The sequence below is a fragment of the Bombus terrestris genome, chromosome 6 (assembly GCF_910591885.1).
Source record: "Bombus terrestris chromosome 6, iyBomTerr1.2, whole genome shotgun sequence".
Taxonomy (NCBI): Eukaryota; Metazoa; Arthropoda; class Insecta; order Hymenoptera; family Apidae; genus Bombus; species Bombus terrestris.
In genome coordinates this window covers 14,531,786-14,558,799 of record NC_063274.1, presented here as the reverse complement: position 1 = coordinate 14,558,799, position 27,014 = coordinate 14,531,786, and the positions used below count along the sequence as shown (strand labels likewise).

Sequence of the window (27,014 nt, the reverse complement as noted above, 5' to 3'; positions counted from 1 at the left end):
ATAAATGTAGAATTTATCTGAGAATAAAACTTTCGTAAAAGAGACATTCTAAACAATTCATCATTCGTGATATTTTCAATGCATTGACGTTTGGATATTACTTGTATATACTAACTTTCATAACTCTGTTATCCAGGAAGGATTATGTTGAAATTCCATTTCAGCTCTTGTCTTAATATTTATTTGATAACAATATCTAATTCATTTTGTCAAAGTCCCCTCGAACGAATACATTAATAGACATGTGAAGCAATTGTGAACTAATACTTTATACTTTAGATATAGTTGAAAACAATTATGTAATACAAACGAAATTTAAATAATCTTAACGAAAATTATTGGTTTATCTTAAAAACGATGATAGATCAGGATTAATCACAAATCCTGTTTGCCTCATCATAAGAAATCACGTTCTTTTATGTATAAGAGATAAAGCTAATCTCCGTGTAAATTGAATAAAATACGCGCATTATGTTTAAAAATAGTTTTATTAATTTACTCCATTTTTTTCGTGATAATGAAAGATATGTGTCCATTAATGTACAATTTTTAAATATTCGTATCCTCCGATAAATAATTCATTGATATGAATTCATTAAGTCGCATTAAAAATAAAGCAACTAATCTTTATTATGCAGTTGTGAACAATAAATCTGGCACATAAAAAAATTATTTATTTATATCTCTGTGTAATTTATACAAAAAAAGGATTTTCTTATTATATATATATATATATATATATATATATATATATATATATATATATATATATATATATATGTATATAATTATATAGTTGGAATAACGAAATTTTTATATACGATAATACCATAATAAATATAAAATACTATTGTATTTTTATTATACTATTAATTACATTTATATCTTTTGAAAATAATTTATTTATGACGATTAAAATTTTATTAATGCCTCCTTCCAAAAATCAAATGTTTATTTATGAGTTTGTCCTTTATCATTGATTTAGTTTATCTTTAAATGTTATCTGTTTTTCGACCAAATTCTTTTCTATTGTCGCCTGTTATTCAGACTCGATATTATCTCGTTGATTTATTTTACTGAATTTTATTTAATTGAACTGATTATATTTCGTTGCAGATTACAGATATGGATAGGATTAGTCATTGAGAATATAATTCTTATTGATGTGATATATCTGTGATATATGGAAAAATCGGATACGATCATTTAAAAAATAATATGCCATGATTACGTAGGTACATATATACGATGTCACTTTATAGATACGGAAAGATCCATCTTCGTAATAATCTTTTTATATCCAATTACGTTTAACAAAGACGAGCACGAGTCTCCGTAGTCGGTCTTTAAATAATTGATTTCCGCTATGTCCCATAAGTACAGATTGCATTTTATCTACGTCAAAATTCTCTATTTCTTTCGTATCCAATGTGAGCACCTTTATCATCCAGCTTACATGGATGAATTCACGTTCGGCATCCTCGGTCAATTTCTCTTGAAATCCTTCCTTGGTATACAGACTCGTATTGCATCCCATTTTACTTAGCGTGTTTATGAAAGTTTCGTAATACAGATCCAACAGATCATCGATTTGCTCCTCCGTTGTGTCGTTATGTACGCTAGAGTAAAGGAAAAACAGCAGATCACGCAGGGGACTTCCATAAAGGTATATTTGGAAATCGACGAATTTTACGCCATCGATTTTCCCTTTTTCGCTACGATGGAACATCACATTGTTCACCCAGAAATCAGAATGAATGATGGTCGTCCATGGTTCTCGAAGAGCGTCCGTCCAAAGATCTTCCATTTTCAATTGTGTTAAAATTTTCTCACATTTCTCGTAATGAGGACTTGTTTCTGGGTCATTTTTTATTTGATCGAGTACCAACGCAAACATATTATCCGTGTTGTCCTTTGAATGTTGTAAAGGTTTTGCGTACATCTTGAACACCTCGAAAATGCCAGGTCTTTTCTCTTTCGTAGCTATTCCTAAAGCATGAAATCTAGCCAAAGCCTTGATTGCTTCCTCTGCGTGCTCTAAGTCATAACCTGTATAAAATCATCAAACAGAATAATTAGAAAATAAAATTTCATTTTATAACTACAAATATCTTTCGAAATATTAGGTATAGTAAATCTATAAGGAACTTGCTTAAAGTAAAATTTAATCGCTGTTTGTAAACAAATTTGTACGTGTTATTTATTATAAATATAGTTTGTATAAGATGATCGAAATGAAGAAAATTTAACGATAAAATATAATTGAAAGGTCGTTAAAATTTAAATAAATTTTGCATTCTATATTATATATAAACTTGTAATTTTCATCGTACGAAAAATCGTTGAGTATGAGTTCTTAACATAGAAATCAAGATATTTACGTATTAAGGATTTCTTTAAATTGTCAAGGATATATGAGCATGATTCAGCGAAAATACCAGAGTAAAAAATCTCGACGATAGAATCTCGATAGATATCAAACGATTATATACATAAATACTTGTGTAAGACACTGCATATAACTTAGTAGAAAAATTAAACATTGTTACTCGTAATTAATAACATATAAGTTTATAAATTAATAGGGTATGAACATAGTTCGTAAAGAAAATTTTTATATTTAATTTTTATAAATTAATTTTTTAAATTTTATATAAATTTTTATGTTAATTAAATTTTTCAGTGAATGTATTAAGTTTTACTGCATGTTAATATTATTTTTATTTATATTATTTCATTTTTAATTTTTTCTATAAAAATACAGTACAGTTTTCTTCTATTAGTTCATAAGATAGGAACTGTTTCAAAGCAATCTATAACTAATAACCTTAAACGATTTTAAGAGAGAGTTGATTTATATATAACGTTAAAAATATACATAACATCAATCTGCTAATATTTCGTGTTAACATTTTTCGTTTTAAGCAAACTTTAAATGAAATTTCATTATCATTTCGTTGTAAAAATGAGTGTCCCGCTTTTTTTATCGAACAGATGATTCGAATAATTAAACCTTTGAACTTAAACGTAAAAAGTACAAAGAGATATGATTAATAAAATAGCTACATTTTAAAACGATGTACAATTTTATAAAAAGATAGTATACAGACGTCCATATTTTTGTCATTACCACAAATATAAACATATTTTTTCAGATTATTCGATATTTTATTTATTAAATTACTGTATTACAAAAATTTATTTAATATAATTATCTTATCTGTCTTTAATACTTCCAAAATTATGTACTAGACTGTAATAATGAAATTAAAATTTAGTCTATTCTCAAAGACGAATGGTAGTTAAGAATTTACTTAACAGATTATACTAGAGTATGTATACATACCTACAGATCGATCGCCTGTGTAGTAACCCTCAGTTTTCAAATTCTCCATAAGGATAACAGCATCGTCATCAAACTCTCCATCCGGTTGTAGAGACAGTCTAGATCCATAAAATTTTGGCAAAATCTCGAACACCTCGTTCTTTCTTAATCCACACTCCACTTCCAACTTATTATAAGCTGGTAAAATAGTCTCGTACATAAAGATTTCTTTCATAAATGTACGAGAACTATTGAAAACTTCTCTCTGATATTCCGTTGGTGGACACATCTTTGCAATAAGATGAAGATCTTCCTTCTTTCCAGTATTTTTATCCTTCAATTCAACATCGACGCTAAAAATCGAACTTCCGTAATTCTCTCCAGGGGGTAATAATGATTTGCTGGTATAATTTTCGATGATCATATGATCCCCGATTCTTTGACGCAGAACCGATTCGATATCACGGAGTACAACATTCTTAATTGTAAACGCATCGCTGTTGTCATTCATTATTGTAGCAGAGAGAAGTACACGAACGAGAGAAAAACGATTTAAGTTTCCGATCGATCAGTCACAGCTGGCAAAAGAAGCACCGAAGAACAATTTGTAGGTTTTAGATATTGACTGAATTTATAAGATCGACTACTGACAAGATCACAAGATTAATGTTCTTATCAATTACTTCGGTGTGTGACTATTATCAGCAATTCTATCCGATACAAATGTTAACGGTTCTTTCTGGCAAGTCAGTACGATCCCAATAACCAACTTACGTATTGTCCTCAGTTCCACTTATCATGTACTCTTCATGATAATGATCGCTTCTACGCACGATCTCTCCCACTTGTTGCTTACAGTTCGACCTCGATTTTAAGAAGGAAATCCAATCTTTCAAAATATATGCCCGTGTTTTCTTTGTAAATTTTTTTTTATTCGTGTAACGTCTTAAAAATTATTTTATTTAAAGTTTAAATTTTCCTTTTACACGTTTAGACACACTTGTTAATTAGAAGTATTCTTTTAATTATATTACAGTTCATTTCACAGAATGAAAAGGTAAGTATATGATAAAAATTTTGTGACAAAAAGCATAAGTTTATTTATGAAAAAATATACTGATACAAAAATATGAAACAATAACAATACTATAACTCGTGCTTTATTGAAACAAATGTGTATATATCATATAAAGTTTTCATATCAATTGTTTCGTATAATGTACACGTACACCATATAAAGTTCGTCACATCCATCAAAATTCTTTTTATGCGAGACTTTATACATTTTCATATATGTATAACAATATCTTATATTATTTTCAATCGATATTTTTTCATTTTCATCAATTAGTTTGCTGTGAATATTCCATAAATTCTGTAAAAATAACACATTTTACAATTTATCATAACAACAAAAACGATTTATAATAACTTTTTCAGATAACTCACTATATAATGAAATTATAACATTACAAGTAATATTCCATAATACAATACCATTAATAAATTATTATTAAACTGTTAAATACTATTAAACAATTAATGACATTATTAATGTAGATTAATTATATAAACAACATAAAGAAAAGATGTAATGTTTTTGTAATAAACAACAAAATAATGAGTACAGAATTCTCAATTTGCTCTAATTTAAAAAGAAACAGAAAACAAAAATACAGATGTGTAATCCATATTTATGCAATATTAAAAAATATAAGTACCATTTTAACTGTTTTGTATTGAACGACGAAGGATTGCATCTCCATCTTCTTCAATCAATTTTTGATGTGTAGCACTGAGAGCCTGCATATATCATACAAATTCAAAAGTTATGAATTAAGTTCCAATTAAAATACAAATATCTCTAAAATGTTCGCTTTTCAAATATTTTAAACAAAAGTTTTTAAAATTATAGGAAATTTATATTTTATACCTTGAAATATTTGACTGTCTTCACACGTAATTCTAGAGTTGCATCCTCATCACAAATAATTATTGTACGGGGATGTTGTTGAAAAGCTGATACAGTCCACATATGATTAATTCCTTCTTCTATCGCTTTGTAAAGAGCAAATGCTTTATGAGATCCTGTGATAAGAATCATTACTTCTTTGGCATCCATCACTGTGCCAACACCAACAGTCAATGCTTGATTAGGAACTTTAGAAATATCATTTCCAAAGAATCTCGCGTTAGCTTCTAACGTATCTTGTGCCAAAGTTTTTACTCTTGTACGTGATGCTAAAGATGAACCTGGTTCGTTGAAAGCTATATGACCATCTGGGCCAATACCTGAAACACAACATTTTGTTTTGTATCCAACTAATTTTTTATATGAATTTATTTGTTATATTACAAATTACATACCACCAATAAACAATTCAATACCACCAGCTTCTTTAATCTTAATTTCAAAATCATCACATTCCTTTATAAGATCAGGTGCATTACCATCAAGAATGTGTACATTTTGTGGATCTATATCTATATGTTTAAAGAAATTATTATACATATAGTAATGATAAGATTCTGGATGGTCCCTGGGCAAATCAACATATTCATCCATATTAAAGGTTTTTACATACTTGAAGGAAATTTTTCCTGCTTTATAGTATTCTATAAGTTTTCTGTACATCCCTAAAGGAGTACCACCTAAAGATGATAATCAACCATTGTAAATTTATTTCCCACAATTGTTGCTAATGGACATACATTAAATATTTCTCTCCCTTTTTCTTTTTCTTTTCTATTTGTAATACATGAGAAATAATAATATATATATTAATACATACCCGTTGGAAGACCAAGAACAAAATATTTGTTTTCATTTGGTTGAAAATCATTAATTCTTTTTAAAACATACTTAGCAGACCATTCTGCCACATAATCCACTGTATCACAAATTACTAAACGCATTTTACAATTATGTTGTAATTGAACACTGAAAAAATTATAAAATTGTAGACACAATATATATCGGAAAATATATATCGAAAAAATTTAAATAATTTATAAAAATGAAATATAATTCTTCAATAATATGACTAACATTTCAATTAATTATATAAATATGCACAGTATAGTTTTATCAGTTCTCGATAATATATTTATGCGAGTATATATGCAGAGATATCGTTATGGCAAAGAACTTATCTGAACATACAGAATATTGAGATCACAGAATTTCAGATTTAAGTTTTATATTATCTTTATTTTTACATGAAATATTTCATTTGATAAAAGTAAATTTTATATAAAAATTGTATTCCGATCTTTTCTCCCTATTAATCTTTATTTTTAAAATCTTTAAGAAGACGCAAATGTATTCAATAGATACATATTTTATCACTGTCAAAAACTTATTTCGAATACATATTTATTATGTCGTATGTGGTGCGCATGTTTTAAATGCAGGAATGTTGAATGGACTTCGGTAATTTATTTTAAAGGTCAATAACCAATGGTCATTACTCTTTAAAAGATAAATATTAAATCTTTCTAACTAATAAATTTTAATATGTTATTCATTTTTATAAATTCGAATGCTACAACAACCCTGACATATAATAATTTATACCTGCTGCAAGAAACCAAAAAATGAAAGATGATAGAAGTATACTAACCTGAAGAAAAATTAAGAATTACCTACTCTTACAGTAGTTGGTCAAACATGAAATCAGCTGACATTCGACTGATGCCATTGATGCGAATGACCTAATCTTGAGCCTTTACTACTTAGCAAAAGATTTAATATATATTCCACTTATAGGTGTTCTTAATACTTGAAAATAAATTTTTATACAAAATAAACTAGCTGATAAATCGAAAATAAAATACTTATTATATACCCTTATCACATATATATTTTCTTTTTTTGAAATCTAATAAACGAAATATATATTTCCTATTATTTTCTTTCTATTATAATTTTAGAAAGAAAAGTTAATTATATGTAATAGATATGTATCAGAACAAATATAAATTGTATACTTAGTTCCAGTTAGTGCTTGTATATACATATCTATATAAGTAAATACTTTAATGGTGTATATAAATTAAAATTAAAGTAGCTCAGAATTTGGCGGGAATGTGATCTTCATGTTTCTATAAATACTAATTGAGAGATTCACATTTCTTATGTTATGAAAATCTTAATTTTTGTGTATATTGCATAAAATTTATAACGTTGCAATGCCAGACGTGACAATTAATAACGTTATTGTAAATTTTCCTTTTAAACCATATTCGATACAAGAAGAATATATGGTAAAAGTGATAGAATGTCTTCAAAACGGTAAAAATGGTGTTTTGGAATCTCCAACTGGTATTATTCACTTTTTTTATTATTATATATTAGTTAAGGAATATTAAAACTAATTCATAGAAATGTTATAGGTACGGGGAAAACACTCAGTCTTCTGTGTTCTTCTTTAAGTTGGTTATTAACAAAGAAAGCTCAGTTACAAGCACAATCATTAATAGGTGCAATAGAGAAGCCTGATTTTGGTGGACATTTTTTTAAACAATTGAGTAATGGACTTAAAGAAGGAACAGGAGATTCTGAGCCTACTAGTAATTTAGGTTGGGCACCACCAAAAATTATCTATGCATCTAGAACTCATTCCCAACTTTCGCAAGCGATGCAAGAATTAAAAAGAACTTCCTATAAACATGTAAGCACAGCTGTTTTGGGATCTCGAGATCAGCTTTGTATTCATCCAGAAGTTTCTAAAGAAACTAGTAGTTCAAACAAAATATATATGTGTCATTCTAAAATCAAATCTAGGACATGTTTCTATTACAATAATGTTGAAAGCAGGTAAAAAGACTGTAACATTAATATTTGATAAATTTGATAAATTTTTTTTGTTAGCGAAAAGTATTGATGAAGAAATATATGTTTTAGGAAAGATGATCCTCTTTTTAAACAAGAAGTACTTGATATAGAAGACTTAGTAAAAGTTGGACAAAAATTTAAATGTTGTCCATACTTTTTGTCCAGGGAACTTAAACAGAATGCAGATATTACCTTTATGCCATATAATTACTTACTGGATTCAAAATCACGGAAGACACAAGGCATAGATATCCAAAATAATATTATTCTCTTAGATGAAGCACACAATATTGAGAAAACATGTGAAGAAGCGGCATCATTACAGGTATTAAATTAATTTATATTTAATATCAATTATTATCAATGTAAGAAAAATTGAGTAAAATTAAGTTGGTAAAATATATATAGAAATTATTCTACATAAAATTTCTGTAGATATGTAGTACAGATATTGCAATGTGCATTGATGAAATAACAGCTGTAATGGAAGATATGGCTAGTAATATTGAACAAGAAAATGATTTTTCAATGGAAAATTCAGGAAATATTGTAAAAGATTTTACTGCGGATGACTTATGTATTTTAAAAGCTATGTTTCTAGAATTAGAAAAAGCTATTGATGCTATAGAAATCCTAAAACGCAATGAGGGAGATACATTTCCTGGTGGATACATTTTTGAATTACTAGGAAAGGCACAAGTACATAATTAATATTTTCTAATTTGTATAATTGTGTAAAGTAGATAAAAATAATAAATATATTCAACAGTTAACTCATGGCAGAGAACAACTTGTAATAGAAAAGTTGGAGAAAATTGCTTTTTATTTAACAACTACAAGCACTTCTCCATTTACAAGAAAAGGTCATGCACTTCAGAAATTCAGTGACCTATTAAAAACTGTATTTAGCAGTGGTGATAGTCCACGCTATAGAGAAAAAATCAAACAATGTTATAAAGTGTATATTCAATTAGAAGAACAGAAAAAAACAAAACAAAATGAAGTTTGGGAAACAAAAAAAATACTTAAAAAGAATGAAGGCAAAGTTATCAGTTATTGGTGTTTTAGTCCTGGATTTAGGTAAATTTTTCTTTTATTATTGCATTTAATTTTAAATAGACTATTGATGTATTCGTATATTAATTACAATAATCAAGTATGCAACAACTAATGGACCAAGGTGTGCGTTCAATAATATTAACAAGTGGTACATTATCTCCTTTGAAACCTTTCATATCTGAACTTGGAATACCAATTGAACTTCAATTAGAAAATCCGCATATTGTGAAAGGAGATCAAATTTGTGTCGGTGTCCTTAGTCAAGGACCGGATGGTTATTCATTAAATTCTTCTTTTAATACAAGGTATTTTTATTAAATATATTGTATGTAATATATAATCCCTTTCATAATACATCATGTAAAAAACATAATTTGTGTTTTAGAAATGATCCAAAATATATAGCATCTCTTGGGCGAACAGTGCTTAACTTTAGTTGTATTATTCCTTATGGTCTATTAGTTTTCTTTCCTTCATACCCAATAATGAAAAAGTGTAAAGAAGAATGGCAAACTACAGGTTTGTGGACTAAAATTGCAGATCGTAAAGTAATTATCTTTAATTAATTTTAATTTCAATAATATTCAAATGATTACAGCTATATATTATAACTAAGATAGTAAAACTTATTTATTTATATTTATCAGCCTATATATGTGGAACCTCAGTACAGAGATGGTTTTATAAATGTTATGAATGAGTATTACGAAAAAATTAAAGATCCCTCTTGCAAAGGTGCTATTTTTATGGCAGTTTGTAGGGGTAAAGTGAGTGAAGGGCTTGATTTTGCTAATGCAAATGGAAGAGCTGTATTAATTACAGGTCTTCCATTTCCACCTTTAAAAGATCCGAGAGTTATATTAAAACAACGGTATTTAGAAGAAATGAAAAAACAAAATAAAGAGGTAATTAGAATTGAGATATTAAACATTCATCAAGTATGTTAATTTTATGCATCTTATTTCTCTTCAGGCTTTGTCTGGTCAACAATGGTACCAGCTTGAAGCATCACGAGCTGTTAACCAAGCCATTGGCCGCATAATACGTCATAAAAATGATTATGGAGCTATAATTCTTTGTGACTGTCGATTTGATAATCCAAATTTTAAGAAACATTTATCTGCTTGGCTCAGACCTCATATAAAAAATTTTACCTCTTTTGGTATTATTATGAAAGAGCTAAAAGATTTTTTCAGATATGCAGGACACACTGTAAGTTTAATTTTATAAAAGAGGAAACGTACTTAAGTATTGTTATCTTATAATTATTTTCAGTTTCCACAACCGAATATGCCTGGTATACAATGTACAAGTAGTTATGTTTCATTACCAGCAATATCAGCATCATTTGATACAACCGTGTCTCGCACCGGAAAAGCTACTTTGAAGCAAAAAATTGAAACCCCTTCAACTAAAGATATCTTCAATATTGATTCTTATACTAAGAAAGATGAGAAAAGTAAACAATCGGTTGAAACACAAAAAAGAAACTTGTTTGAACTTTTGGAAACAGAATCAAAGCCTGTAATTAATTTTAGTAATTGTAAATTAAGAAGTGATTATACCACTTGTGAACTAACAAAAAATAGCAGTGAACCTGCCACAAAAAAAAGGAAAATAAAGATGTTACCAATAGAATTTAATGAACATTTGTCTGGTGCTTCAACTTCTTCATGCATAAATAGAGATCATTCAGACAATACAACATATTCTCAACAAATATTTGAAGAAACTAATAATGAAGAAACTGATAAAAAAGCTTTGGGCAAAGCATATTTAAAAGAAGTAAGTAATCATCTGCAATTATAACTAATTATGATTAATTATAAATATACATAATGAATAAAAATTTAATTAACAAGAAATTTATATTGCAATAACTTCGCATATAATACATTCCTTAGGTAAAACGATCTTTATCAGAAGCTGATTATAAAATATTTGCGAAAATGATACAGGACTATACAAGAACAGGCAATCTGGAGGAATTGTTAAAAATACTTCAAAATCTATTTTCCCCTAATAAGGAATTGCTTCATTTATTTATAGGTATTTTATATATATTAATAAATATATATGTAGATCAGTTGTGTGATATTATAATCCCTTATTGATCTAACACAATTTCTAGGTTTTAAATATTTTGTAAAGAAGCAACACATTTCTGTATTTGAGAATCATATTACTTTGATCACAAATACACAAATGTAACAGTAAACATAGAAAAGAATTCAAAGATTCATAACATTTTAATATAAAGAGTTATTATTAAAAACACGTTACAAGTAAGTATTAACGAATTATACATATTTTATAACTTTACCCATATCTAGATTAATATAGATTCATATTTATTTCCTGAGTCTACATCTTCAAGATCTCGCAATCCCTGAGATACTTGTAACAGTCCTATAAATTCAAGATCATGTTGAAGCAAGATCATTTTAGCTTAAGACCATCCTGCTTTTATATATATGTGTAGCCTAATGTTGTGGTCACAAATCTTGTGTTGTCTGACAATTTTTCATCGTTGTTTTGGAAGTAACATCGTTTTGAACTAACATGATGATTTTTGCAAAACATATCTCAAAATTCTATAGAATGGTTCAACCATATATTTCGAATTTGTTCAACATTTTTTTGGAAAAGTTTTAGAAAATATCTTTGTGTAATAGGATCGTGTAAATAAATATATATTATTATGGTTATAAAGAACTTATATTTCAGCAGTGAACGTTTGTTGCTTGATATTCAAAAACAATTTGTATAATATACAATAAATATAAGTTATAATATAAGTTTTCTAATAAAAATACGGAAATATGTGTTTTTATAAAAAAAAATAGAATGTTGTATATATATCAGAATCCATATAGCAATTTATGAATTACATTTGATGTAATAAACTTGATATTTAAACTTAAAATGATTTGTTATTTCAAAAAATGCAATAAAATTTAATTATGAATTAATTTAATTTTTGCGTGTATATACAAATATATGTTACATATTTTTTCATTATAAATTTTGAATACAATATTTAAAATAACATTTGGAAATCATGTTAAAGCATCAAATATAAAAAATAAGTTGCAGCTCATCATAATATGCAACTACAAAGTAAAGTTACAGTTAACTTGTATGTAAAATAGTGATTACATATAGTTAAAAACAAATAATTACTATTTGCAATATATGTGAAAATTGTTTTTGCCTTTTTATAAGTATTTTTCACTCATACAATTAATTGTGTCATTTATAACTTACATCAATATCAGAACTTTTTCTGTATAACGTTTTTGTTTTTATGTTTTTAATATATATTCTTTATTTTCTTTTTTTGTTAGAAAACTTAACGTATGAAAACAAATAAATTGTTACTTTAAGATATATATGTCACTTATTTTTTTAATTAATGTGCTATTTTATGAACACATAAATATGTTTCCCTTACAAAACTCGATTTAAAATCTCAATTGCTTTACAAGTCCATGGTATGAATTGCACTCATATCTTTATTACTTTCAGTTTCTTTTTTAATAAGTGCATTAGTAATGATTTCTTGATAATATTCTCCAAATACACTTCGATTATGAGAAATAAGTATCAAAAATTGAGCTACTATAGCTGTTAATTCTTCTTGTAGTGATGAAAGTCCAGGTGGAACTTGTTGTGGTGCCGTAGATTGAGATAATATTATTTTTTGTAAAAATTGCCGAATTCTTAAATCTAAAAAAGGTATACAAAATAAATAAGATGTAAAATAAATTTTATAGATCCCATACAATATTTACTTATAAGATGCCTTATTTTATGTTCTGGATTGATGAGATCCAATATCTGTCCTTCTAATAATGTTTCTATCTCTGGAGATAAGGAAGCAGCATTAATTTCTTGCAATGTCGTTTTTAGGTCTGTTTTTACTTGTAATACAATATTTGGCATTACAGTTTCCAAATCCCTATTAATAGTTAATATGAAAAATTTAATTTATGACTACTTATATATATATGTCAAATGTTATTATGTACATACTTATTTGAATGTACAGAATCTAACAACACATTAAGATGTTGTTTAATATTCTTCTTAAAATTCGATACACCATGAATTGGTGCACCTACTGTATTATTTACTAGCAATATTACAGATCCTATAATGCTTAATCTGCTGGTCTTATCACGCAATTCCAGTAATCTACTTTGATCAAGCATCAAAGTCTGTAAAACAGATGGCAATAAAATTCGTATTATTATTAACTCAAATAACCGAGGATTGACTATATTATTAACACAAATATTTGCATATGTACTTCTGCATCTGGACTAAAATCCCATTCTAGAAGATCAAGATACGCTTCAGTTAAAAGACAATGGGTAAGTTGACGAGCTGCATTAATGTCAGATGAACTGCTCATAATATTTGTTGGATCAAAATGCCTCAACAACCATTTTTCTGTAAATTGTAGACCATTTGCATTAACTTTTAAGAATTCAGCGAATTTGGCTTTCTCGTATTCAATACTTGAAGCAACTATATTTGGTCTCATCATAGTAATGGTAAAATTTGCCAAATCAAGTCGCATTAATTGCAGTACTTCCATTATTCCTTTGAATATTTCAATAACATGTGTTTCTTGACTAAGTTCTCGAATCTTCTCGTCTCTTACTGGTGCACAAACTTTACTCATAATGGATATCACATATTGTGCATAATGATGGAAGTCTAAAACACCGTTTTCTGCTTGCTGTTTAATTAAATCCACATCAAGTACTTCTTTTAAATTTTCTCGAATTTTTGCATGATGTGGTAATACTAGTTCATCTAATGTCTATAAGAAAGAAAGATTATTGAACATATGTAAATACAGAAATCATACATTATTTCATAAAATCCATATAAATATACTACTTCTTTAATTTCCTTTAGTAAAACCAACGCTTGTGTATAATTTGGAGGATCTTCATCTAATTGCTCTGCTAATAAATTCCAAAAAGCTTTATGCATAATTTCTTTTACTTTTCTGTGAATTGTGCCATCATCAGGTTCAAGTTTTTGTAACTGAAAATTTTTATCCACCGCAATTTCATGTGCTAATGCCATATTTTTCATGCCATTTGCAGCATTTATGATTTCTTCGAGGGAAACAAATTTTGGTGGTGATGCTCCTATTAATCCACCTACCACAAAATTTGGTGTTTTTTGCCTGTGTGATACACATTTAATTACGAAAAGTATTAATATAAAATCTGAACATATTTATTGATGAATAAATTAGGAAAATAATCATATTATATTTCAACTAAAAAACTAATAAATTACCCCTTTGCATTTTCTTCTTCTGTCTCAAGATGAGAATCAGATTTACAATCTACAGGTACAGATGTGCTAGCTTCATTGATATTGGATTTTTGTTCTTCATTGTTTTCCATTTTTTTATTCCTATATAATATGTATTATTAAAAATTAATTGTGATAACACACATACAAACTCATAAATGTTTTGAAAATACCATTAGTCTATAGCAATAAATAACATAACAAATAATAAAAAACAATGCACATTGTAAAATATAAGCAATAAAACAATATTAATTATTTACTGTTAAATATTATACTTAATATTCACCATTTGATTAATAAATAGATAGGATATATAACACACAGTAATCATTACATATAAAATTATAATTAATGTATTAAAATTAATAAACAGTTATATAAATAACACTACAGATCTCAGATTATGCAAAGGTACACTGACTAAAACAAAATACTAGAAATAAAATCTAACAATGCCATTGAATATGGAAGTTTACAACTAATAAAGAGGCAGCAAAGAGTTATAGCCCACATTGCTCCAGCACTAACTAAAATTTTATTACTAACAAAATATGTACATTTAACATATATTTAACAATATTTAAAAACATGTAAATTTGTTTTGAGCAATATAAATAATAGAAGATTTGTTTCATATAATTCAATATATAATTATCATAATAATCTTGTCTTTAGAAATAAAATTGAAAAATAAATGTGTTGAATAATATTTCCTTAAATCAGATATATTGTAGAAAAGAAATATTTTATTATTCCACCTCGTAAAATTTAAATTTGCCTCCAAAAGTAGTTTTCTTAATGAACAGATATTTTATAATTAGATAATAAATATAGGAATTCATATAATTATCATAGATTCTTTACTATGTGATTAAAATGTTTTATAAATATATGAAAAATATACCTATCTGGCATGATTAATTTTTGATTTAACTATTTTGTTGTAGCATGATCAGCACTGAGAAACAGCTGGCACTTAAATGCAATAGATATTGAAGACAAGGAGGTCAAACTTTGTCTATAAAAAGAACATTCACAAGGTGCACATAAGAACAACCATTCTTATTTGATTTTAAAAGACTGATATAACATTTCTATTTTTTAATAACCTATCTCAGATTTACACTTATATCTGCTACATATTTATCATATGATATTAAAATAATTATTGATTATAATATATTTCACGTTATTTTCTAAAATATTTTATACTATGTATATTAAATACAAAATCATTATAAATATTTGTCTGTAAAACAAAAAATAAATAAAATTACTATATGTATACTTACAAAAGTTTTTCATAGATTAACATTATATTTCTATTCTTTATTTAGAATTTAAAACTTACCATAGTTTCTATATTTTATAAAAAAAAAATGCAACTTTCGCAAAAGTTTAGTTTCTAAATATTTTATATCAAAAATAATAATTTATGCATATCGCTCGAAATATTTTTCTGAATGCAATTTTTTTTACTTTCTAATCAAACGAATGTATATGCTGATCTGTTTACAAACAAAACTAAATTTGCAGTATTGTATACATAAACTTATTTTTTATTTATTTATTTAGAAACGAAAGAATACGAAAGTGCCTTTTTCTAGATTTAATTATATTTGATAATTTGCAATTTAATTAAGGAAACATATTTACACTTTCACTAGAAAGTCGAAATGCGTAAAATAATATCTAGACTTGATGTTTTACCAAAACATTCCAATGTTTTTACATAATACAATTCACATTTCTATTATAAATTTACCAGCAATTTTATATATAAATTGTCATATTGAAAAATCAATTTTGTTCCAAACAACTACGAATTGTGTATTTACAACTTTTTAGGTTGATGCTCAACAGTGAACTTAGAATATATAAAACAGTAGCGTCCTCTGCAAATTGTCATTTCTTAGTTTTCGCAAAATTATTTTTATTATTACCATAATTATCTTTTATATTCTTTTATAGATATTTATACTTCTACGTACTATTTCAAACAATAAAATGATACATTCAGGAAATAAAGATATGTAAATTATTCATACATTTAATACTAAGGACATTAAACATAATAGTATTAAAAGATATATACAATGATAAGACATATTACATATTATAAAACATATGCACATACATATGTAATAAACTATATGCATGTAATATAAGCCAAGAATCAAAAACCATACTGAGCTATTCCATAAATTGAAATTTACAAAAAAATAACGATTACAAATACTATTTTTAAAACTTTACTTTGAAATTTATGATTACTTATGCTGCTTCTTTGTGATACATAAATTCACGAAATTAAATTAAATTACTTGTTTTTTAAGATATTGAATGCCTAAATACGGATTGCTTAAATACAAAATATGGAGTTGAATAATTTGGTTTCAGAGAAGTTCATATCTATAGTAAAGTCGCTACAATATTAATGATGATACATCAGATCTTAAGAATTTCAAGGTGCAGACGAACCATTTTCGGAAATAATATGAGTCACTGTTGTCCACCTTGAATCTTACAAAGGTTGTATAGGTACTAATAAATGAATTAGTCAGAATATGTTCTTGCATAAAAGTAAATAAAAACACAATGTATATTTAACGATTATCCTCCGACTTTTTATATAATTCATATTAACTTGCAATTCATAATACTATATATAGTATGACTAATGTAATTGTTATTATACATAATTACAATTTCTTATCAAAAATATAATATTATTTCATGTTAAAGAAAACGTTTTTAATTATTTTCTCTATTCATTAACCAGTTTCATTTGTCCAAATTAAACGACATGTGCAAACTTATGTATAGGTGTTTTAAAATCATCATATATATATGGTGAAAATATTTGACTTCCCAAGAAATCGTACTTGTACATATGTATTTACTACCTAAGTATTTAATTACATACCTCCTTATGCCCAATTGATAAGGATGTCCCATAACTTGTTAATCGAGAAAGTTTCTATGATTTTCAAAATGTCAGTTCATCGCGCGGTTTTTACTGGAAGGAGAATCAAGCTTCCCTATTAAATTAGAAGAGATTCATTTGATATGTTGACGCTAAGAACACATTTCATATATAAAATTACTCAAAAAAACAAACTTCTTTTAAATTTTTTACATAAATAAAAACATATGTATTATCAATTTTTAACGTTAGCTTTTCTGTTGATCCTCAAGGAAGGAAAAGGAAAAGATTTAAGGTAATATAATGATAATGATAGTTTAATATAATGATTTATAAGAAAAATCACATATTTATGTTATATGTACATATATATATATATTCATATATAGTCATTTTGAAGACAGATTCAATGAGCTATAACAGTGTATATAAATACTTTAAGATCAGCGAAAGTCACAAAAAAGAATTTAAATTCTATTTAAATGTCGCTGGAATGTTGAAAAACAAATGAAGAATTGTAAAGAATTGAAGATTAACATCACATTATACTTATTACTTACGCAGAAAACTTTGCTTATATGATTTTCGCTGACATATCAGTATTATACTTAGTGGCATTCTTAGTGTTATAGATCGTTGAATTTGGCTTCAAAATGGCTATAACTTACAAACGAACAAAATGTAACATTCGATAAAAAGACAAAGTTGGTCTTTTTATCTCGTTAACTTTTTGTAACACACAATAACACTATTTTTGCTATTCATTGCTCCCTATAAAACTATGTAATTTTTGTAAGAAACATTTTTTTAAATTCTGTGTTACAATGGAAATATATATTTCAGATGATAAAATTAAGTGGTACGTACACATGTACGTTCTGTATGCTTCATTTGTATTAGCATGAAGTTGCGCGATTATCTATGTGGAGTATGCGCGGCTGTCATTCGTTAATAAATTAAAATTGTAATAAATATTTTAACATATTTACAAATCTTATTCCCGCTGTATAAAAAATTTCTCTGGAATTGTTTCAAAATCGATGTATCGTAAATACGGCAAGTTGTTTCCTAAAGAAATTTGGTAATGGAGTGTCCTGTGCCATTCAAGTATAAAGGGAAAACTATAGAGCGACTTCCAGTCGTGCGTGTGGATAATAGAACCGGCCACACGCGCTTCCTCCATATTGCGTAAGGCCAAAATTGGCCCGTCAAAAATGTTAAGCTACGGTAGAGTTATAGGACGATTGCCAAAACTTACGAGACAATCATATGCCAATCACTACTGTCGACCTTCAAAATATGTTGGTAAGTACTGATATACTTAATTTTCAAAAACGTGGTTTTTTCTTAATTTATATCAATTTTTCTTCTGCTACTGAGCTTGTTAGTATTTTCCAATTAAATATTAAGTTAAATCTTTTATTTAACATTCTAATTACAAACATTGACAGTAAGATCTTATAATTGTATATACACATTCAAATGATACTATCTTTCAATTAATGTTCTGTTAAATTTATATCCGGTTTATTTATCTGAAAGTACACCATGCGATATAACCTCAAAGTCAGACAATGTATACATTTTTTCAATGTATTTGTTTCATATGATGTTATTGATGAAAAAAATCCTTTTATTAAATGAAACCTAAAAGTTGAGTAGAGTATATTATTCAATTACAATTATTTCATAATGCTTATTTTTCTTGCAGTAAAACAATTACTAATTTTATTTATATTTAAACAATTTCTAAATTAATGTTTAATGAGAATTATTCTTAAATTAACCATTATTATATTTTTCTGATTTTAGGAATATTTAGTGTTCATAATTTATGGTATAGTAGCAATACAAATGATAAAGCATTTAAACCTCCAGGGACCACCATAAAACCAGAAGAATGCGTACCTGAAAGTAGTTATTCCAAACAAAAAAGAATTGTCCCTATATGTGAGTCTCATCCCAATGCATCTTGTCCACCATCTTGTTATGAAATTTGCGGAAAACCAGATGATTCGAAGAAACCAAATGACAAGAAGCCTTCATCACCATATTGGAAAATATTGGCAACCTTATTCATAGCAGGAGTTACAATATATGCGGTATAGTACTAGAGATTTCTTTGTATATTATGTCTTATTTGTACTCTTGATTATAACAGATTATAATATTATAAATTTTTTGTTTTTTTCTTTCTTTTTAATATTTTCATTGAAATATATTCTGTAGATATCTTCTTCAAATTGGTTTACTATGAAAAAAACAGATTCTCAAAAGGATGTAAGTAAGAGTAAGTTGAATAAGAGCTTGTACTTATAAAATGTTTTTTTTTAATGTAGATGTTCATGATTAATTTATATTTATGTCACATAATTAGGAAAAAAGAATGGAAGGAGAATTAGAAGATCACTTGAAAAAACTAAATCTCCACCTACTTCTAGTTCATTCCCTTCAGAAATACCTTATCTTTTAATAGGAGGTGGAACAGCTGCATTTTCTGCATTTAGGTCTATTAAATCTAGAGATCCTAGAGCTAAGGTGCTTTGTAATAATTTTGTTTCTTCATTTACTGAAATAGGATCTAATAACATAACCAGTATTTTCCTTAGGTTTTAGTAATAACAGAAGAAGGAGATTTGCCATATATGAGACCTCCATTATCCAAAGAACTTTGGTATAATAGAGATAGAAAAATAAGTGCGCAATTACTTTTTAAGCAATGGAATGGTGCTCAAAGAAGGTAATAATTGAATGATCATTTATTCAAATAGAAATTTATTATGTTTTTATATAGTTAGTAATTTATTATATATTATATTTACAGTATATTTTATGAACCACCAGAATTTTATTCAGATATTACTAATTTGAGTCAATCTGATAAAGGTGGTGTGGCTGTAGCTACAGGTTGGAAAGTTACAAAAATTGATGTTCCAAACAAAACTGTGATGCTTGATGATGGTTATGAGATAAAGTATGACAAGTGTCTTATTGCAACTGGTAAGTATAATCAATTTATATTTAAAATTTACATACAATTTTCATTATAATATATTTATAGGTGCATCACCTAAAAATCTCCCAGTTTTTGAATCAATGCAAGATGAACTTAAGGATAAAATCGTAACCTTCAGAACAAAAGAAGATTTTCTTGACTTAGAAGATGCTGTGCATAGTCCTAAGTATAAAAATACAGTTATAATTGGTGGAGGATTTCTTGGTTCGGAACTTGCCTGCTCATTAGCTCGTAATTGTAGGTTTTTATTACATCTTTTATTATTATTAATGCCATTGTTTAATTAATTATTAACATAGAATAATAACTAATTTTATTATTATTTAGTACCTGAGAATAGGAAAGTATATCAAATATATAAAGAGAAATTTATAATGGATCAAGTATTACCACAATACCTAAGCGAATGGGCAACAAAGAAAGCAATGTTAGAAGGTGTTAATTGTATTGCTAATTCTGAAGTAGAAGATTATTCTTATAAAGGTGGACAATTGTCGCTCGTCCTTTCGGATAATCGTGTTGTACGTTTTATTTAAATATCTACACAAAAATAAAAATAATAATGAAAGTGGTAGTTTGTTGATAAGTGAGTGATTATTCTTTTTTTTTCTTTTTTTTGTTTACATGGAAAGATTGATGCCGATCAAGTGATTGTAGCAGTAGGTGTTGAACCAAATACTGATTTGGCAAAAGCTTCACATTTAGAAACAGATCCTGAAATAGGCGGTTTTCTTGTTAATGCGGAATTAGAAGCAAGGAGTAATCTTTGGGTTGCTGGAGATGCAGCTTGCTTTTATGACATTAGACTTGGTAGAAGAAGAGTAGAACATCATGATCACGCTGTAATCTCAGGAAGATTGGCAGGAGAAAATATGACTGGTGCAAGTAAGTTAAAATTTTCTCAATATATGCTATATTAATTATTAATATAAAAATTAAGATAAAATGAAAAATGATAAAATCTGTATTTCTGTGTTAACTAGGAAAACCATATCTACATCAATCAATGTTTTGGTCCGACTTAGGACCAGAGGTTGGATATGAAGCAATTGGTATTGTGGATTCATCACTGCCAACTGTAGGAGTTTTTGTAGAAACAACGAAGTCAGATGCTTCGATAACATCTGTTAATAGTTCAAATGAAATCACACAATCTTCAGATACAAAGGTAATGAATAGTATACTAATAATACAATTATAATTAATTTTATTTATATATTATGTACTTTTAAACCACAGAAATTGAATTCAACACAAATACAATCAAGCTTAGAAGAAACAGATAAATCAAAATGTTCCGATAATTCAAAAATCTCACTGGAGGAACCTAAAAAATATGACGATTTTGGAAAAGGAGTCGTTTTTTATTTACGTGATGATATTGTGGTTGGCATAGTTCTTTGGAACATCTTTAATCGGATGTCTATTGCTAGACAGGTGCGTTCATGAAATGTGTAGAAGAAAGTTCAGTTTTTATAAAATATATATTGAAAGATATATTTCTTTTATATATGTATCTGTTACAGGTGCTTGCAAGAGGCACAAAATATGATGATTTAAATGAAGTAGCAAAACTGTTTACTATTCATGATGACTGATTCCGCTAATATGAAAACTATATGGCTATATCGTGTCATTATTGTACATAAGGTTATTTATCTATCAGTTCTAAAACATTTTACAAATAAAAAAAAGTCTACAACTGGTATCTTATTCCTGAGTTTATAAAATGCGATTTGTATAAATATTGCACATACTACATACAAAGTATTTTCCATAAAAATAAATGGAAACATTCTTATAGACAATGAGATATGTTTATTAAACTAGTTACAAAATGTGAATTTTACTAGAAAATAAATGAAAATGTTTTGTTAGTTGATCAGAGTTTAATATTATATCATACCAATAATAGTTATATATGTGTAAACATTCATACATACATATAAATTTACTTTAAAATAAGTTTTAAAAGTCGTTTTGTGTTGACATATTTAAAGGTATTTCTATTATTTAAGATATATATATATATATATATATATATATATATAATTATCTTGTTTTATTGATATAATGAATATTCATTAAAAAATGAAATTTTTTGCTATTTTTATATTTTATTCTTTTTAATTAAATCCTTTAACCGAAAATTTTGGTAGAATTTTGTTCCCATATCTTTTGTCTAATGAATCCATAAATTTGATATAATTGTGACATTGATAATCATCCAAAACCTATATAAATAACGTAGATAAATTATACAATATGTAGGCATTATATTTAATATATGTTATGATACATACCATATGTTCTGGCCACAGTTTTCCATTCGTTGTGCTTTCCATTATTGAAAATTGACAATGATATAAAAGTGATACACAATAATATATTATATAATCAGGCGAAAACAAAACACAAATTGCGAAAAAATGCATAATTTGGGGCAATGGAAGTATACCCCAAAAACATTGAGATATCATTAAATTACATATTAAAGACCAATCCACTCCAGAAGCATTCTGCATTGGAATATAAGTTAATATATAATAATCTGTGATGGAAGACAAATAAGAATGAAATTTATTTTTCAATATATACCTTAAGTGCAAATTTGATATGTGGAAGTTCATTACTAACAATACTTTCTAAAATTTGCATAAATGTATATTGTGTGGCACATTCTTCTTTAATATTTTTATCCACAACTTTCCCCAAATTACACCATAAAAACGGAGTTACTGGGAATTGAATTAATTGAGTAATAAATGTTTTGCATCTGTAATTATCATATGCTATTATATCATAATATAATGTAGGTCAATGATGTGAAATAGTTGTCTTATGTGCATTATCATTGCAATGATGACCAAGTTTTCAACCTGAGACCTACCAATGATGATACATTGACTAGCTAGAGTTACTCCATAATCTTTTCTCAAAAAAGTAGTAGCAATTTCAATATTACTTTGTTCACAAAGTTTTTGATCTACTTATTAAGATACTGCAGCATTTAGAAATTGCTACCAGGGGTATATTCGCGGTCAACTGAGGTATATGTACATGTGTATAAAGTACAATAGTAGAAAATAAAACAATTATTTAATAATTATAAAATATTTTTTATATAAAATTATATTAGGCAAAAATTTAATTTCCACTGGTAATTTTGTGTGTACCTGTCAACATCTCCTTTACAAATGATGAATACTGTTGATAAAAACCAATCAAATCCATCAAATTTTGCTGGTCTTTCATATTGTATAAATGCATAACACGCATTTATAAATTCTTGTAATTTTTCTTTCATTTCAACTGTATTTTTCAAAACATCATTTTGTTCTGCATAATACAGAACTAAATCAATTCCGTGTATTTCTTCTGAAAACCAACAATCTATATTTGATGATATATTTTCCTTCCATTGAAAGATTTCTCCCCATTCTGAAGTAGGAATTGCTTTCTGCATCTGATCCACTAGTTGAATTAATACTGTATTCTAGTAAATAAAAAATTTATCTTATAAAAATATAACAAGATAAACTTAACAAACTGAACCCAATAAAAGCAGAAAACCTGTATTTACTTCTATTGGATTTTGTGATGCTATATACGCTTCTCTAATTTGCTGGACCCAATTATTATCTAATAATCCAGATCTATTTTCTTGAAGTAAACTTTCTAATTCTGTGCCATATTCGGTTTCTGAGAATGAATTTTCTTTGATTAATTCCAATGGAAGTAACTTTGGTAGATTATATTCTTTTGGTTCTAAAGCTTCTTCTTCATCTTTACTTTTAACAAAATATGTTTTAGATATAATTTTATGTTGTATTAAAGTATAATCATCAATGTATTTTGTATTCAGTTCTTCACTTATTACTTCTGTATTAAAATTTTGAAATCCTAACAAGATATTCTGGAAAGATTTTTATTATAAAAATATAAAAAAGAAGAGATCAAAATATCTTAGTCTTATAGCATGTAGATGTATTACCTTAAAATTCAGTAATTCTAATAGATATAAACAAATATTCAAATTCCAAATTACAATATTTAATGATAGAAGCCCTAAATAGTGATAATTTGATTCAGGATTTATTGAATCATTAAATAATTCTGATAAATTAAGTGGATAATTGTGCTCTTCATTATTGTATGATTCTTTTATATTTGACATAAATGCACAAAAACCTATAAAATAAAAGATAAATAATTTATATAAATAAATTAAAATTAAATTAGTATGACATAATGAAAAATTTTTATCATTATTCTTACACTTAAAATTAAGAGAAAAAATTTTTAGTATATGTAAAAATTTCTGAATATTTTCATGATCCCATGGGTCATGAAAATAATGTGGATCTTCTAGTATTTTACATGTTTCTGAGAGTAAGGTAGATAGAACATGGGGTGCAAGATTAGCAATTACATTATACCCCAAATGAAAAAAAGCAGCAGATGATACAAAGTTAACTACTTCAATTGATGTCCATGACATTCTTAAAGGTGCAGTAGATCCTTCAATTAGTTCTTGAAATACTGATGATTCTTGAACAAGACTTTTCAATCCATATGGTATAGATACCATCTTAAGTAATAATGTATTAATTGCACTATAAATAAAATTTTACTTTCTTAATACTATATTTAACTAATAAAAACAGATTACATATATATTTAAATTACCTATTTATCTGTTGAGCTTTATTTTCATTCTCAAAATAAGATTTATCTAATTTCTTATAAAAATATGATACAGCAGGATAAAATTCTTTTTCTACTTTATACTGTATTATTTCATATGCATCAAATACATTAAATAACTTCTGTATTACTTCAAATAATTTAACAAGATATTCTACATTCATTATGGATAAAGGTTGCCGTAACATATTTGATGCTATTATTATAATAAACATAGCTGGACATTTAGATATGTTACTTTCAAAATTTACTGTATGTTCTTTGCATTCTGAAATAAGAAATGTAGAACCATCTGCTGTGTCTAACATACACAGAATAATATTTAATGTATGTGGCCATATATTAATGTTATTTTCAGAAAAAGATGATAAATGACATAGTGCAATATGATAAAATTCATAATCATATAATATAGTTGGTTGGTCTAAAACAAATTGTAGAGCATAACAAGAAACATCATATATACTACTTAATGTTTCTATGGATAATTTATTTAAAGCTCTCAGAGAAGCAGTTAAAAATCCAGAAACTGAAAATGGAATGTCAAATGCATTTTCCTTTAGAAGTTCACGGCCTGCTTTATAAACACAGAGTTGGGATACAAAACATAAACAATGAAGATAAGTTACTGTTTCCACTGTACTTCCATTAATAATAACTTCCATTGGATCATCGTAAATAGAAACTGCTATAGAATGAGGAGGCTCTTCCAGTCCTCTTTGTACATAATGCATTATTTGTTGTAATAAATTTGGTGATTTTCCTATAGCAGTTAGAAATATTTTTCTAGTAGCAAGACTAACAATCCATTTTCTACTCCAGTCAGCACGTGGTTCTAATACAGATATAATATTCAGTATACTTAATGTTTTTGTCTGTGTTGCAGTTCCAAATTCATGTGTACTCAGAAATATTATAAATTCTTCTATCAATTGTTCTATAGTTTTATCAGGATTTCTTGCACTTTTCAACTTTTCTTCGTGATAACGAAGTATTAGATGTATGATACGAAATATTCTTTCATGGAAAAAGAATTTAAAATTAATTCCAGAAATTAATGTTGGTAGAATTTCAAATGTCTTTTGCGAGTGGTATTGAGCATTAAAACCATTCAATAAATTGGTATATACATCATACGATTGTAAACAAGAGAGCAATTTAGCGTGTACCTGTAAACTAGCTTCAAAAATAGATCTACTTTCATCTATAAGACCATCTAATAAAGCTTTTTGAAGCGAATCCCATATGGGATTATTATTTAAATTCGATAGCTCACTTTTTAATAAAATTTCGTAACCAGCTAATCTTACATGAGCAGGTTTATTTTGATTAATTTTATCAAGAATAACGTTATAGTATTCATCGTTATTTAATGGAGAATTCCAATCTTCACTTGTTTGATCACTGATGCAAGAGGAGGATGACTGTGGTCGCGAATCGAAGAGTAGAGTTGATGTAGATCTCGAAGCAGATTGTTCAACGATTGTAGCTCTTATAGAATTCACTAAAATGGACATTTCTTTTGAACGAATAATCTTTTGAGCAATATTAATATTGTCCACGTCTTCTCTTAATGATTTTTGTATATTTGCTTCAAATTCTTTTTTCAAGCACCTTTTTATCCACTTTTGAAGATTTGGAGAAATATCACCTTCCATATTTGCAAAATAAATGAATTCTATTTATACAATCATGTTTAGACAATTAGAGTAACTCGAAAATGTAAATGAAACCTTTACACTAAAATGTTTTGATTGTGTTTCTATAGTAACCATCTAAAGCAAATGAAGATACAGTATAC

At 26.9% G+C, this 27,014-nt stretch overlaps 6 protein-coding genes across 20 annotated transcripts; 2 read left to right on the top strand and 4 right to left on the bottom strand.

The window, feature by feature from the left end:
- Nucleotides 1–838: 838 nt before the first annotated feature.
- Nucleotides 839–4,145, bottom strand: LOC100650600. Its single transcript, XM_003396162.4, has 2 exons — nt 3,347–4,145; nt 839–2,049 (listed from the first exon to the last, which is right to left on the bottom strand). The coding sequence occupies exons 1-2, from the start codon at nt 3,834–3,836 to the stop codon at nt 1,295–1,297; spliced, it is 1,245 nt and encodes a 414-aa protein (XP_003396210.1). The 5' UTR covers nt 3,837–4,145; the 3' UTR covers nt 839–1,294.
- A 255-nt stretch (nt 4,146–4,400) lies between these two features.
- Nucleotides 4,401–7,095, bottom strand: LOC100651079 (glucosamine-6-phosphate isomerase). 4 transcript variants are annotated; one of them, XM_003396166.4, is made up of 6 exons: nt 6,949–7,095; nt 6,118–6,266; nt 5,693–5,977; nt 5,259–5,617; nt 5,047–5,128; nt 4,401–4,700 (listed from the first exon to the last, which is right to left on the bottom strand). In XM_003396166.4, exons 2-5 carry the CDS (start codon nt 6,239–6,241, stop codon nt 5,051–5,053), a joined length of 846 nt encoding a protein of 281 aa, XP_003396214.1. In that variant the 5' UTR covers nt 6,242–6,266; nt 6,949–7,095; the 3' UTR covers nt 4,401–4,700; nt 5,047–5,050. The 4 variants fall into 4 exon arrangements, with proteins under 4 accessions (XP_003396214.1, XP_012165006.1, XP_012165005.1 ...); XM_012309616.3 differs by lacking the exon at nt 6,949–7,095 and adding an exon at nt 6,903–6,920; XM_012309615.3 differs by lacking the exon at nt 6,949–7,095 and adding an exon at nt 6,375–6,876.
- Nucleotides 7,096–7,371: 276 nt separating this feature from the next.
- On the top strand, nt 7,372–12,147 carry LOC100650725 (regulator of telomere elongation helicase 1 homolog). Of its 3 annotated transcripts, none has more exons than XR_007224456.1 (13): nt 7,372–7,649; nt 7,721–8,144; nt 8,232–8,487; nt 8,598–8,861; nt 8,932–9,242; nt 9,320–9,526; nt 9,607–9,769; nt 9,869–10,126; nt 10,194–10,433; nt 10,497–11,006; nt 11,126–11,270; nt 11,353–11,506; nt 11,585–11,933. XR_007224456.1 is itself a non-coding variant. In XM_003396163.4 (12 exons), the coding sequence occupies exons 1-12, from the start codon at nt 7,517–7,519 to the stop codon at nt 11,430–11,432; spliced, it is 2,991 nt and encodes a 996-aa protein (XP_003396211.4). In that variant the 5' UTR covers nt 7,372–7,516; the 3' UTR covers nt 11,433–12,147. The 3 variants fall into 3 exon arrangements, 1 of the variants encoding a protein (XP_003396211.4); XR_007224457.1 differs by having other exon boundaries at nt 11,565–11,933; XM_003396163.4 differs by having other exon boundaries at nt 11,353–12,147.
- A 289-nt stretch (nt 12,148–12,436) lies between these two features.
- Nucleotides 12,437–17,537, bottom strand: LOC100650961 (T-complex protein 11-like protein 1). 10 transcript variants are annotated; one of them, XM_020863501.2, is made up of 8 exons: nt 16,330–16,461; nt 15,469–15,582; nt 14,544–14,663; nt 14,133–14,427; nt 13,534–14,052; nt 13,257–13,441; nt 13,016–13,182; nt 12,437–12,950 (listed from the first exon to the last, which is right to left on the bottom strand). In XM_020863501.2, exons 2-8 carry the CDS (start codon nt 15,477–15,479, stop codon nt 12,703–12,705), a joined length of 1,545 nt encoding a protein of 514 aa, XP_020719160.1. In that variant the 5' UTR covers nt 15,480–15,582; nt 16,330–16,461; the 3' UTR covers nt 12,437–12,702. The 10 variants fall into 10 exon arrangements, with proteins under 10 accessions (XP_020719160.1, XP_020719158.1, XP_020719159.1 ...); XM_020863499.2 differs by having other exon boundaries at nt 16,221–16,444; XM_020863500.2 differs by having other exon boundaries at nt 16,275–16,444.
- An 838-nt stretch (nt 17,538–18,375) lies between these two features.
- On the top strand, nt 18,376–22,383 carry LOC100651200 (apoptosis-inducing factor 1, mitochondrial). The gene is made up of 12 exons (XM_003396167.4): nt 18,376–18,795; nt 19,303–19,592; nt 19,720–19,780; nt 19,868–20,028; nt 20,100–20,230; nt 20,315–20,490; nt 20,552–20,743; nt 20,834–21,027; nt 21,139–21,391; nt 21,490–21,674; nt 21,746–21,943; nt 22,033–22,383. Exons 1-12 carry the CDS (start codon nt 18,705–18,707, stop codon nt 22,102–22,104), a joined length of 2,004 nt encoding a protein of 667 aa, XP_003396215.1. The 5' UTR covers nt 18,376–18,704; the 3' UTR covers nt 22,105–22,383.
- A 222-nt stretch (nt 22,384–22,605) lies between these two features.
- LOC100651325 lies at nt 22,606–26,970 on the bottom strand. The gene is made up of 8 exons (XM_048406516.1): nt 25,196–26,970; nt 24,785–25,122; nt 24,501–24,697; nt 24,090–24,422; nt 23,683–24,002; nt 23,105–23,282; nt 22,810–23,025; nt 22,606–22,740 (listed from the first exon to the last, which is right to left on the bottom strand). The coding sequence occupies exons 1-8, from the start codon at nt 26,869–26,871 to the stop codon at nt 22,633–22,635; spliced, it is 3,366 nt and encodes a 1,121-aa protein (XP_048262473.1). The 5' UTR covers nt 26,872–26,970; the 3' UTR covers nt 22,606–22,632.
- Nucleotides 26,971–27,014: the final 44 nt, after the last annotated feature.